The 12,741-nt window shown below is 48.1% G+C and overlaps 1 protein-coding gene across 1 annotated transcript in view; it reads left to right on the top strand.

Moving 5' to 3' along the window:
• Nucleotides 1-6,479, top strand: part of DNHD1 (dynein heavy chain domain 1) — an 80,963-nt gene extending 74,484 nt beyond the window's left edge. The window contains 11 exon segments of the mRNA XM_040630734.1: nucleotides 660-954; nucleotides 1,180-1,332; nucleotides 1,509-1,687; nucleotides 1,809-2,774; nucleotides 2,974-3,160; nucleotides 3,328-3,450; nucleotides 3,535-3,736; nucleotides 4,536-4,627; nucleotides 4,792-4,941; nucleotides 5,105-5,913; nucleotides 6,096-6,479. Coding sequence (XP_040486668.1) covers nucleotides 660-954; nucleotides 1,180-1,332; nucleotides 1,509-1,687; nucleotides 1,809-2,774; nucleotides 2,974-3,160; nucleotides 3,328-3,450; nucleotides 3,535-3,736; nucleotides 4,536-4,627; nucleotides 4,792-4,941; nucleotides 5,105-5,913; nucleotides 6,096-6,446 — 3,507 coding nt within the window. The 3' untranslated portion in view covers nucleotides 6,447-6,479.
• The last annotated feature ends 6,262 nt before the right edge of the window (nucleotides 6,480-12,741 follow it).

Genomic DNA, 12,741 nt, shown 5'->3' on the forward strand with positions numbered 1-12,741 from the left:
ACCACCAAGGTGCCCCAATGTGTAACACTTTTTAAAAAATTATTAGAATTCTTAAATTTCTTAATACTTAAAAAATATTTATCTAATTCCTGCAGGAGAGGAGGCAAAGGAGAAGGGGACTGGGGAGGGAGGCATCCGTGTCCACCGTACACCCCATCACTTGGCTAATTCCAGTTTATGGCCTTTCACTTACAAGTTGCTACTTCCGGGCACTGATATCTATATTAGCAACAATTCTTTTCATTGCGATAGAATTAGCTTAGGCAAAAAGAGAAATACACAGACTCTCCTAACCAATGTGGTGGAAAGCAGAAATGGAGCTGATTTCAGGGATACCTAGAACCCCTCCCTGGAGTTTTAGAGAATAATAATGACAGCTAACATCTGTTGAGTGCTTACTAGGTCCAGCAGACTGCTTCCTATGTATCACTTCATGTCGTCTTCATGGTAACCCTGTGAGGTACCCACTGATATCAACCCCATGTTGCAGATGTGTTGCAGATAAGGAAACTGAGTCAGAAGGAGCTTAAGTGACTTTCCTAAGGTGTCTTCCTGCGGGCCTTCCCTCATGAGATTGGGGCCCTTGGGTGAACAGTGCTCCCTAGGATCCTGGTTCATCCTCTGAGAGGAGTCCTCTGCATCTTTCTGCCACAGAGAAGGGCTTTGTGAGAAATCAAGAAGAAGAAGAAGAAGACGCCATGGAAGAGGAAGATGACAGTGGAGAAGAGTGTGCCAAGGCTAAGGACAAGACAAAAGAGCAGAAGACAGAGGACACGGAAAATGAGGAGGAGGAGGGAGAAAAAGAAGAGCAAGAGCACGAGGAGGAGGAGGAGACAGAGAGAGAGGGATCAAGGCCAGCCTCTGAGACTGGATCTCTGCCCCTTCCCCACCTTCGTGTGCTCTCAGGCGCTGACCCAGAGCTGGGCCCTCAGCTCCAGGAGGCAGCTGCCAGTGGTGAGAATGGGTCCCCACCCACCATGTCCCCCTTCTGTGGCCCCACAAGCCTCTCACCCCCAGCCTGACCTCAGCTCCCATCCTTAAGTCAGGCACTAACTGTGTGGAAGAGCCCTGAGGGAATCCTCCTCTCAGCCAGCAGGGAGCTGCTCAGAGCCAGATTTCGTGTGGCAGAGGGGCAGGGTGCTGGCATGGTGGGTATGGTGTCCTCGTCTCCCCCCGCAGGCCTGCCTGTGCTACTGACCAACATGGAGCTGGGCCTAGGGAGCCAAGAACTGCAATGGCTACTGCAGCGGGAGGAGCTGAGCCTTCCCCAGGTGCAGCCTGGCTTCTGTCTCTATCTGAGCACTACTCTCCCCCTCAGTGCCTTGGAAAAAGGTGAGCCCCAGTGGGTAAGTTGCCACCACAGCTTTGTGGACATACTAGGCCTCCCGCTTCCCTCAGTCTGGCCCCGAGCAGGCTCAGGACTGTGGTCGGGAGCCTTGCGCCCAGTGCGCCCCACCCACTGGCTTTGCCAAGGGGAAAGGGTTAAACATCTCCCGTGTGACCCCAAGTGCTAGGTTATGAACTGCTGAAGGGCCTGAATGTGCTGGATCTGGGCCTGAACATGGATATCCTAGAAGACCAGATGCTGCATGAAATCTTGTGCATAGAGTGTCCCGAGCTCAAGAGCCGCTGGGAGGACCTAAAGACCAGAGCCCTGGACAGCTGTGAAGCTGTGGAGGCTGCGGAGGTGCCTGGGGGTCCCGGCTGTGGGTGGGAGTGAGCTTTGGAGGGGCCTGGGTATGGGGGCAGAGATGAGTTGGTGGACTGTGTGGGAAAGGGTCAGACCCACGGAACAGGTGACTTTGCAGGAGCGGCTGCTGCTGATGCTGCTGTTCCAGAACCCCAAATACCAGAAACCAGCGAAATTCCTGCGGGACATGGTGAGGGCCCAGGCAGAGCTATGTCAGCTGCGCGCCCACTGCGAGGATCTGGAAGACATGAGACTGCAGGAGGTGGCACTGTGGGCACCCTATCGGCGTGTGGTCTGGCACGGAATGGCCATAATAAAGGCCCTTAGCCCACTGCAGAACCTGCTGCCGCCTTTCCGCATGAGCCCTGACAACTGGCTAGCAGCCACCAGGCGGGCTCTGCACAGCATGAAGCAGCGAGAGACTCATCAGGGGGAGGACCTGCCCGGCCATCTGCTGCATCTGCGAGCACAGCTGACCCGCCAGCTCCTGGGCAGCACTGTGGCTGCACTGGGCCCGACCCAAGTACCACTGGTGGGGGCCCTGGGCGCTTTGGCACTGCTGCGAGCGGCAAGGAAAGCACCAGAGCTGGAGAGGCTGGCATTTTGGCCTGGCCTGGCAGCCTCTCCTAGCACAGGGTACCGCAAGCCTGATGTGGCTCGGCCGGCCTGGCTAGGGCTGAGAGCCTGGCACGAATGTGGCATGTTGGAGCTGCTGCCCCCATTTGCTGGGCTGTGTGCCTCCCTGGCAGGGCACTCCACTGTTTGGCAGGCTTACCTGTCACTGTCATCCACAGTGCTGGGTCCTGCACCTGGGCCTAGGCCTGGGCCCAATCCACTCAGCCTCCTCCAGAAGCTGATTCTGTGGCGTGTGCTGCGACCCGAATGCCTGGCAGGGGCCCTGGCAGACTTTACCACCAGCCTCCTGGGCCGGCCCCTGGACGAAAACCTGGGTGCTTCCACAATACCCTTTGAATGCAGCCAGGCGACTCAGCCTGTGCTCATCTTGTTGCCACCACCTGGTCACCCCACAGCCACCATGCATCCCCTGACTGTCATCCAGAAACTGGCTGCCAGGCATGAGCAGGTTTGAGCCTAGTCTCTTGGCCACAGATACCCCAGACCCCTGTGGGCCGAGATGGGGTGTGGTGGCCCCCTCCCAGCATTCTTATAGCTCTTTCTGGCTTACTCAGAGATTTTTGGGGTCATTTGTGGCATTACTTTGGGTCCCTTGGGTCACCCCAGGATCACTTTGAGTTCTTTGCCACCTCTCTGTTGGTGTTCAGGGGCAGAAGCATCTGGAGGTGATCGCCCTAGGCTCTGAAGCCTGGGACCCAGTCTCAGTAGTGGTCAGCACGCTATGCCAGGCTATGCACAGAGGGCACTGGCTGGTGTTGGAGAACTGTCATCTGATGCCTCGCTGGCCGAAGGAGCTGCTGCAGCCCTTGCTGAGGCTGTTGGATGGAGCCAGGGGTGTGTCTGCTACCTAATCCGGGGCGGGGGCCAGGCCTGAGCTTGATCACCTCACCCCAAGTCTGCCCCCATATCTCCCTCCTGAGCCCAGAGCCTCAAGTCTGATCCTAAACTTGTGTCTGATTCTTTACCCATTGATTGATCTCAGCCCCATATCCGACCTCTAGTGGTCCCGGACCTGGAGTTAGAACTGCTTCTAGCCCCACCTGCAAGCAGGAGTGTGACGACTGTCCACAGAGATTTCCGTCTTTGGCTTATTTTGTCTGCAGAGGCTATTGCTTCCTTACCAGGTGAGGGGTCCCCGCTGTAGGCCCTCAGATTGAAGGAGGAGGGCAACTGTGCTGTGCTGACCCAGCACTCTCCTTCTGCCCCAGCTGTGCTGACTCAACACTCCATGCCTGTTTTCTGGGACCAGTCTCTGGAGCTGGGCCACGTCTTGAGGGACAGCTTGGAGCTAGCCCAGCAAGAGCTCTCTGTGCAACCCCCAGCAAGGCTGCTGCCTCTGCTCCTCCTACATGGCCTCCTGCTACACCGGCAGCTCTATGGAACGAAGCTGCAGGCACACAGGGGGCGCTGGTGAGGGGCCCCCATCCATCTTGCTCAGTCAGTGGTTCAGCAAACACAGCATCTTCCACGTCCCTGAGGAGTATGACTAATTCCTGCCTGGGCAGCACCAAAGTGTGAGGGCAAGGGGAAGTCAAGAAAGGCTCCTCCAAGGACTTTGAGATCTTGCTTTGAATTGAGTCTTAGAAGCAGAGGCAGATCAGGTGGAGACGGGGCTATTCTGAGCAGAGGGAACTAAGCTCAGCAAAAGGAAGTGTGGCTAAGGTGGACATGTTGGGGGTTGAGTGGGGAGAGGCGAGGCTTATGGTAAAGGGCCTTTAAGACCATGGCAAGGGGCCTGATTTTATCCTGAGGACAGTGGGAAGTCACTGGAGGGTTTTAAGTAGGAGAAGAAACGTGATCCTAATTATCTGTTGGGAAGATGACTGTGGCTGCAGTGTGTAGAATGGACCAGATAGGACAGGGCTGGAGGCAAGCAGAGCTGTTTTAGGAGGCTCTGGCTTTCTGAAGGGACAAACCATGGTATGGGTGGTAGGGACTAGGGTAGTCACAGTAGGGATAGAAAGTAAATATGGAGTGAGGAAGAAAGAGGAGTCAAGGGTGGCTCCCAGATTTCTGCCTAAGACAACTGGGGGCTGGTATGGGAGGAAATGATGATTTCAGTTGAAAGCAAGTTGAATTTGAAGTGCTAAGTGGCAATGACTAGTGAACCCTCGTGAGTTTGGAGCTTGTTACAAGCTTGGTCTAGAAAGACCAGAGTCCTCAGCATATGGATGGTTCTGAAACCCTACTTCCTGCTCCCCTCCCCCAGGAGTCAAGTGACCCTGATTCAGGTCCTTCAGATCCAAGACCAGCTGAGGGCCAGCCTTAGCAATCCCAGTGCTGCCATGCAGGAGCTGGCCGGTGAGACCCTTCCTGTCCCCATGTAGTAATCAGCCCCCAGGAGCCCTGAAAGGTGTGGGAGTGGGAGTACTGGGACAGGGACATAATTCCCAGCTTTGGTTTTGGTTTGGGAGGAGGTGGAAACTGGAAGGGCTAGAACTGAGGGGCTCTGACCTTATTCTCAGCTTCGGTTTTCTATGGGGGTCCTCTGGGAGACAAGAAGGACAGGGAGGCCCTGATTAGCCTAACACAAGCCTGCCTGAGCCCCAGCAACGGGAGCTGGGTTCAACCACACACACCCCAGTATCTGCTGTCTAATCTGCTGCCCAGCCCAGGTAAGCTGCAGCCGGGTACCTGTGTTGGGGTGGGGGACAGTCTGTGTAATGCGCCCCTCTCAGGAATGTGAACCGCGGTACCAACAAAGGTGTAGGAGGGGGCAATAGTCACACAGTTATGGGATGGTGGCTTAAAGTGTCACCCCTCCCCTTCACCTCCAAGGGCTAGGGGAGCTCGATGCTTTGGCAGAGTGCAAGGCCCAGATGCACCTCTTGCCCACACCCCCTGAACCCCGGAGCTGCGGACTGAGTGCTGGCCCCCAGGCCTGGCTGTTACGACGCCAGAGTCGGGCTCTCTTGAGCGCGCTGCAGCGGAGTTTACCCACTTGGGTTCCTGCGTCTAGCAGAGGCTGCCGACGCGCTGAAAAGCGGCTGCGGCAGCGCCTAGCGCTGGCCAAGCGGAGGCTGGAGTCGCTGCAGGCTCTGCTGACGGAGACCGCCCGCCAGGAAGAGTCTGGCGCCGGGTGGGCGGTGCTGGGACTGAGCTCGCGGCGGCCTCTGCAGGCTTTCCTCCAGACAGAGGTGCTGGAGCTGAGCCAGCTGGCCGGCACGCTGCTACGGGACCTGGACTGCCTGCTGCAGCAGCTGAAGGGCGCGCCCCCCTGCGCCTCCCCGCGCTGTGCCGCTGTGGCCCAAGCTCTCTGGACTGGCCGCTTCCCCCCGCCTTGGCGTCCCCATGCGCCTGCCGGCCCGCAGCCACCCTGGCACTGGCTGCGACATCTGTCGCGCCGTGGGCAGCTGTTAGTTCGCTATCTGGGCGTGGACACCAAAGTACCAGAGCGCATCTTTCACCTATCAGCCTTTTGCCACCCACGCCGCCTGCTGCTGTCACTGCGTTGGGAGGCTACCTTTGCTATGGCCACCCTGAACCAGCGTGTGCCTAGCTCGAATTTCCCTGCTTGCCAAGGCTCCAGCTCCAGTGGGCTCCCCCATAAACATCAGGAGCTGAACAGCAACCCTTTGCACCTCCAGGTATCTTCATGCCCGCCCTCCATTTACACTTCCGCCCCCTCGAATCCCTGATTCCACCTTACAATTACCCCACCTTGCCTCTTGGTGATCTTGCCTCCTCAATAGCCCCATATGCTCTGATATCCCTCCACCACGACGCCTCAGCTTCCTAGCCTTGCCTGATCAGCTTTTGGCGCCTCTAGGTGGTAAAGGGTCCAAATCCTACTGTTCCAGAGATGGGGCTGCTGCTGATTGGGCTCCAGCTCCGGAATGCCGAATGGGACCCATTAGCAGGGGCCCTGCAGGACAGCACCTCCAGCCAGCCCAGCCCTCTGCCTCCGGTCAGCATCAGCGCCCAGGCCCAGGGCCCCAGTGACTTACCACCCCCCACCGGCCTGGCTGTGTACTCCTGTCCTGTGTACATGGAAGGGCCCCTGGGTATCACTAGGCTACACAGCAGGCACATCCTGATGCACCTGCCCCTACCCACGAAGCTCAGCCCCGCCACCTGTGACCATCGGAGAGTCCATGTGTGCAGCCCACCCTTGCTGTGAGCCCGCAAACAAAATAAAGCTGGGGTGATTCAATGAAGGATTTCTGAGATTTAGCAGGGCAGGGTGTCTGCACATGGAGAACGGACCTGCTGCGGGGAAGACCCAGTGTGCACAACCGAGGGGGGAATGCTGGTACTCTGTGGGAGATGGGCCTGGTGTTGGTCCTGCATCCCAGGGGCCTGGCAGATGGGGTGGCTAATACACAGGACCCAGAACCCTCGCCCAGCTTTCTACTGTGGTCTGAGTACTTGTGGTAAATCCCCAAGAGATATATTTTTTTTCACAAGGGATATTTCTGAAGATAGAACATTAGAACTGAAAATGATTTTTTAAAGCCTTTGTTGTATTATCAAGAATGCCTCAGTCTTTCCCTTCCAGTCATCCTCTCTGCTGTGAAGTATTCTCCAAGTGGATCATATACATAAAAAAACAAAAGCCAAATAAGATAGAAGGTTTTAATGTGCATTCAACAATTATTTTTTTAAAAGATTTATCTTTTGAGAGTCTGTGCATGCAAGAGTGTGCAGGCTAGTGGGGGGAGGGGCAGAGGGAGAGAGACTCTCAAGCAGACTCCCCACTGAGCAGGGAGCCCCACGCTGGGCTTTATCTCATGACCCTGAAATCATGACCTGAGCCGAAATCAAGAGTCAGATGCTTAACCAACTGAGCCCCTCAACAATTATTTATTGAGCACGCCTCTGAACCAGATACTCTTCCTGGCACTGATGAAGTTGTTCCAGAGCAGGAAGACAGACAAGAAAAGGTCAACATATGGGTAAGTTAAATTTGATTTGTATGTGCTATAAAGAAAATAAAGGAGGCTGATGTGTTAGAGCATGACTAGAATAGAGCAGTTAGTATCCTTTGGGTGGTCAGGAGACGCTTCCTGAATGTGACAAAGAGAGCTATTTGAAGACCTAGGAGGAGCGTTTCTGGGTAGAGCCCTCAGTAGGCACAAAGGTCTTGAAGCAGGACAGAACATGGAGCTGGAGTATGGTGAATAAGGGGTAGGGTGACAAGAAATGATGGAAAGGTATAGATGGGTAGATCATAGAGCCTTTTCATGATAATCACCTTGTATCTTACTTTTAAAAGCATAAGGAGGAATCTAGTGGAGAGTATTAGGTATGAGAGGACATGATCTAATTTGCATTTTGCAAAGATCACTCTGGCTGTTCTATGGCGGATGGGTGGGAGAAAATCCCGAGTAACAAGGAGGAACATCTGTTTGGAGGTTTGAAGTAATTCTAGTGGGAGATGATAGAGTTTGGACTAGGGTCCCAGCAGCAGGAATGGAGAACTGATGGATTTAGGAAATATTCTGGAGGCAAAGCCAACAAGACTTGCTGATGGATTGGATGTGAAGGAAGTGGGAGTGAAGGAAGAGGACAAATCTAGGATGACGCCGAGATTTCAGGCTTGAGCAACTGAGTGGATCATGTTGTCATTAACTGAGATGGGAAATTTGAGGGAGGGACAGGCTGGGGGTAGGGAATCAAGACTTCTGCCTTGATATGTTCAGTTTTTATTGACTGATTGCATGCTGTCTGATAAAAGTTGGGTTGGCACGTAACGGAGCTAAAGGCCTACATGGGCTCCTCTCCTTACCTCTCAGCACGAAAACTTACTAGGTACAACCTACTTCCCTCGCTGTGTGGCTAGGTGTGAGCTATGTGGTGGGAGGTAATGCAAACAGCAGTGTATACTGAGCGCTGGCTCGCAATCTCTTCAGTCACCCCCTCACCAGTGACTGTGGAGTAGCCGATGTCCTTTAACAAAAGGCTGAGCAGAGGGGCAAAAGATTCCACTTTCCTCAGAAAGCCTTTCATTTTCTTTTCCATGGTCAATCAGGAACAGGGCTGTCCCTTTAGGAGGGGAGATTAGCAGAGTATTAAAGAAGTCCTTTGGAAAAATGAACCCTACCCTCTATCCACATACACCATCGCTACTATCTATCCTCCAGTGGAAGCAGGGAGCAACAGTGCAGTACCTGTGAAACCACGTAAAATTGGTTAGAACAGAACATTTTCTACAAATCCATACCATTTTCTAGACCAAAATCCATTCTTTTTCTCTTTTACGTAGGATTTTTTTGTAATTTCAGCTTTCTTGAGGTATTAAACTTTTAATCAATTAGAGATTATAAAATAAGTACCATTTAACTGCATAGCTCAAATACAATGACTGCCATGTAAAAATGTTCCAGACCAGACAACTTCACTATTGTCATCAGATAAAGTAAAATCCCATTACAAAATCAAAGTTCCAAACAATGAAAGGAAGGAAGAAGTAAGACAAATGACAAAAGGGAGACACGGGTCCCATCCTGTCCTGATGGGGGTAAATGAAGTAGAGACAGGAGGGACCAGTGTGACAAAATCAACCTCATCTGGGACTTCGGGATGCAGCAGTAAACTGAGGTGCTGTGGAGGGAGAAGTGTTTGCCCTTTTCCCTACTAAGACTCTAAAAGGACACTGCTCTGCAGCACGGACCTACTGTGGCCCCACGAGCATTAAGAGTGGCGTGGCCAGGAGGAAGTGTCCCTTGACCCCTTTATGATATGGATACTGGAAAAAACAGAGACGAAAACCAAGAAACAGACTCTTAACTACAGAGAACAAACTGATGGTCACCAGAGGGGAGGTGGGGGGGGGTTGGGGGAGATAGGAGATGAGGATAAAGAAGTGCACTTGACAGGATGAAAAAGTTAAAAAAATGTATTTACTACGTTCTAGCAATTCTGCTCCCAGGTTTATGTCTTAGTGGGTCACACACAAAATGAGTTGGGATGTGTTCTCTCCTACTCTACTTTCTAAAAGAATTTGTGTTGGATTGACATTTCTTTCTTCCTTAAATGATTCATAGAATTTGCCAGTAAAACCATCTGTGCCTAGAGTTTTTAGTTTTGTTTTTGTGGGGGAAGTCTTAAATTACAAATTCAATTTCTTTAGTAGATTTAATGCTAGGTTTTTTACTCCTGAATTTTGAGAGTTGGTTATATATTCTAGCTACTAATCCTTTCTCAGATATGTAGTTTGCAAATATTTTCTCCCAGTCTGAAGCATTCTCTTAACCAGATCTTTCACAGAGCAAAGGTTTTTTAGCTTTGATGAAGTCCAGTTTATCAGTTTTCTTTTATGGATCATGGTTTTGATGTCATATTTAAAACTTTTCGCTTCACTATAGATACTAAAGATTTTTCGCCTGTGTTTCTTTTCTAAAGTTCTTTTATTGTTTTGTACTTTACATTCAAGTCCATGATCTATTTTGAGTTAATTTTTGTCTGAGGTGTGAGGCTAGGTCAAGGTTCATTTTTTGCCTAAGGATGTCCAAGTTCTCCAGCTCCATTTGTTGAAAAGGCTTTCTCCCACCCAGTTGCTTCTGCACCTTTGTCAAAAATCAGTTCAGCAGAGTTGTGTGGGTCTGTTTCTGGGTTTTCTATTCTGTACTACTGATTTACGTATCTATCCCTCCCTCCACCAATACCACAGTTTTGATTACTGTACCTGCATAGTAAGTCTTGAAACTGGGTAGATAGCTTCCTCCTACTTTATTATTCTTTTTCAAAACTGTCTTCCTATTCTAGTTCCCGGGCCTTTCCATACAAATTTTAGAATGATCTTGTCTGTGTCTACATAAAATCATGGTGGGATTTTGATAGGAACTGTGTTAAGCCCTCTGTGGTTTACATGCGTACACAAATGACATCTTTACCATGTTATGTTCCGCAATCTGTGAACATGGAATGTTTCTACCTTTACTTAGATCTTTGATTACTTTCATCAGCGTCATATAGTTTTTACCATATGAGTCCTACAAATGTATTTTAGGTTTACAACTCCATATTTCTTTGCGAGCAAGTATAAATGGTATTTTTTAATTTCAGTGTCTACATGTTCATTTTTAGTGTACAAAACCAAGGGGTTTTTTGTATGCTTATTCTGTACCTTGTAACCCTGCTGAGCTCATTCTAGGAATTTTTTTGTACATTCTTTGCGATTCTCTATATAGACAAACATGTCAACTGTAAATAGCAACAGTTTGAGTCTTCTTTTCTGTGTCTTCCACACCGCATTAGCTAGAACTTCTAGCACTATTCTGAATACGAATGGAAATCCTTGCATTCTTTTCAATTTTAGGAAGTAAGCATACCTTTCACCATTAAGTGTAATGTTAGCTATAGATTTTTTAAAAAGAGATTTTCTTTCTGAAGTTGAGGAAATTCCTCTCTATTCCTAGTTTTCTGAGTTTTTATCATGAATGGGTGTTGAATTTTGTCAAATGTCTTTTCTGTATCAATTGATGTAATCCTGTGACTTTTCTTCTTTAGCCTTTAAATATAGTGAATTACACTGATTTTCTACTATTGGACCAGTCTTTGTATTCCTGGAATAAACTCCAGTTGGCCATGGCATACAATTCTTTTTATATGCTGGTGGATTCTATTTGCTAATATTTTGTTAAAGATTTTTGTGCCTGTATTCATCTGAGATATTGGTCTGTAGTTTGTTTGCACCATCTCTTCCTGGTTTTGGTATCAAAGTAATATTAGCTTCATAAACTGAATTGGGAAGTGTTCCTTTCTACTTTCTGAAAAAGGTTGTGCAGACTTGGTGTTATTTCTTCTTTAAACACCTGGCAGAATTCTTCAGTGAGACAACTGGGGCCTGGAAATGTCTTTCCTGGGAGTTTTAAAATTGTAAGTTTAATTTCCTTAATAGTTTATAGGGTTAATTATTTATTTCATATTGCATGAGTTGTAATACTTGTTTTTTTTTTTCTTGAGGAATTGCTCCATCCTAACTACGTGCTAAATATATGTCTATACGGTTATTTGCAGTATTACTTTATATAGTATATCTGCAAGATCTGTAGTAATATTTGTTTCACTCCTGATATTGTGTCTTTTCTGTTACTCTTGTTAGAGGTTTGTAATTTTATCCATCTTTTCAAAAAAAAAATGGCCCTTTGTCTCGTTTTTCTATTTTCAATTTCATGGATTTCTGCTCTTCTCTTTATTATTTCCTTTCTTCTGTTTGCGTTTGGATTTATTTTGCTCTTTTTCACCCCTAGGCTATCAAGGTGGGAGCTTTGATTATTCATTTGAAATTCTCTTTTCTAATGTATGCTTTTAGTGCTATAAACTTCCCTCTCAGCATCACTTTAGCTACACAAATTTTGATATGTTGTTTGTATTTTCGTTACATTCAATGTAACTTTTAATTTCCCTTGTGATTTCTCTCTGACCCGTGGATTATCTGTAAGTATATTGTTTAGCTTCTGAACATTTGGAGATTTTCCTTTTACCGACTTCTAGTTTGATTTTGTTGTGGCCAGAGAACACACTCTATATGATTTCAATTCTTCTGAATTTCTCAAAATTTATTTTATGGCCCAAGATAGGGCCTTTTCTTGGTATATGTTCCATGAGTACTTGAAAATAATGTGTATTTTCTTGGGTGGAGTATTCTATAAATGTCAATTAGACCCCACTGGTTGAAGGTGTTGTTGAGTCCTTCTGTATACTTACTTGTTGGTTTTCTGTCTTAGTTGTTTTACCAGTTTTTGAGAGGGGTGTTGAAGTTCCCAGCTGCAACTGTGGTTTGGTTTTCTTTCTCCTTTCTGTTTTATCAGTTTTACTTCACACATTTTGCACAATATTCTTTGGTATATACACATTTATGATTGTTAGGTCTTCTTGATGCATCGATACATGTATACATCATTATATAATGTCCCTCCCTGTCATTGCCCAATTCTCCTCTGCTTTATCTGACATTAATATAGCCACTCCTGCTTTAATTTTTACATGATAAATCATTTTTACCCTCTTACTTTCAATTTGCCTACACTGTTACATTTAAAGTGAGTTTCTCGTAGACAAAGTATAGTTGAGTCATGTTTTTTACCACTCTGTCCACCTCCGTTGTTTAACTGGTGTATTCCGTTTATTAACATGTAGTTGTTGATGCTAGGGAGTAAAGTTGCCATTTTTTCTTTACTGATTGCTCTCCCTGATTTTTGCCTGTTTTCTTTTTTATCCCTTCTATGGGTTAACTGGGTACTTTTTAGAATTCCATTTTGCCTTACCTATAGTGAATTTGAATTTATATTTCTGTATAGTTTCTCAGTTGTTGCCGTATGTATTACATTATAAATGCATTACTTAACATGGTCTCCTGGTCTTGTGATTTTACCAGTTCAAGTGAAGTATAGAAACCTCACCTTCCTTTATCCTTCCCTGTTTATAATTATCTTAAATATTTCTCCCACATATGTTTAGAACACCAGACA

Source organism: Ursus maritimus, unplaced genomic scaffold (genome assembly GCF_017311325.1).
Source record: "Ursus maritimus isolate PB19 unplaced genomic scaffold, ASM1731132v1 scaffold_16, whole genome shotgun sequence".
Classification (NCBI taxonomy): Eukaryota; Metazoa; Chordata; class Mammalia; order Carnivora; family Ursidae; genus Ursus; species Ursus maritimus.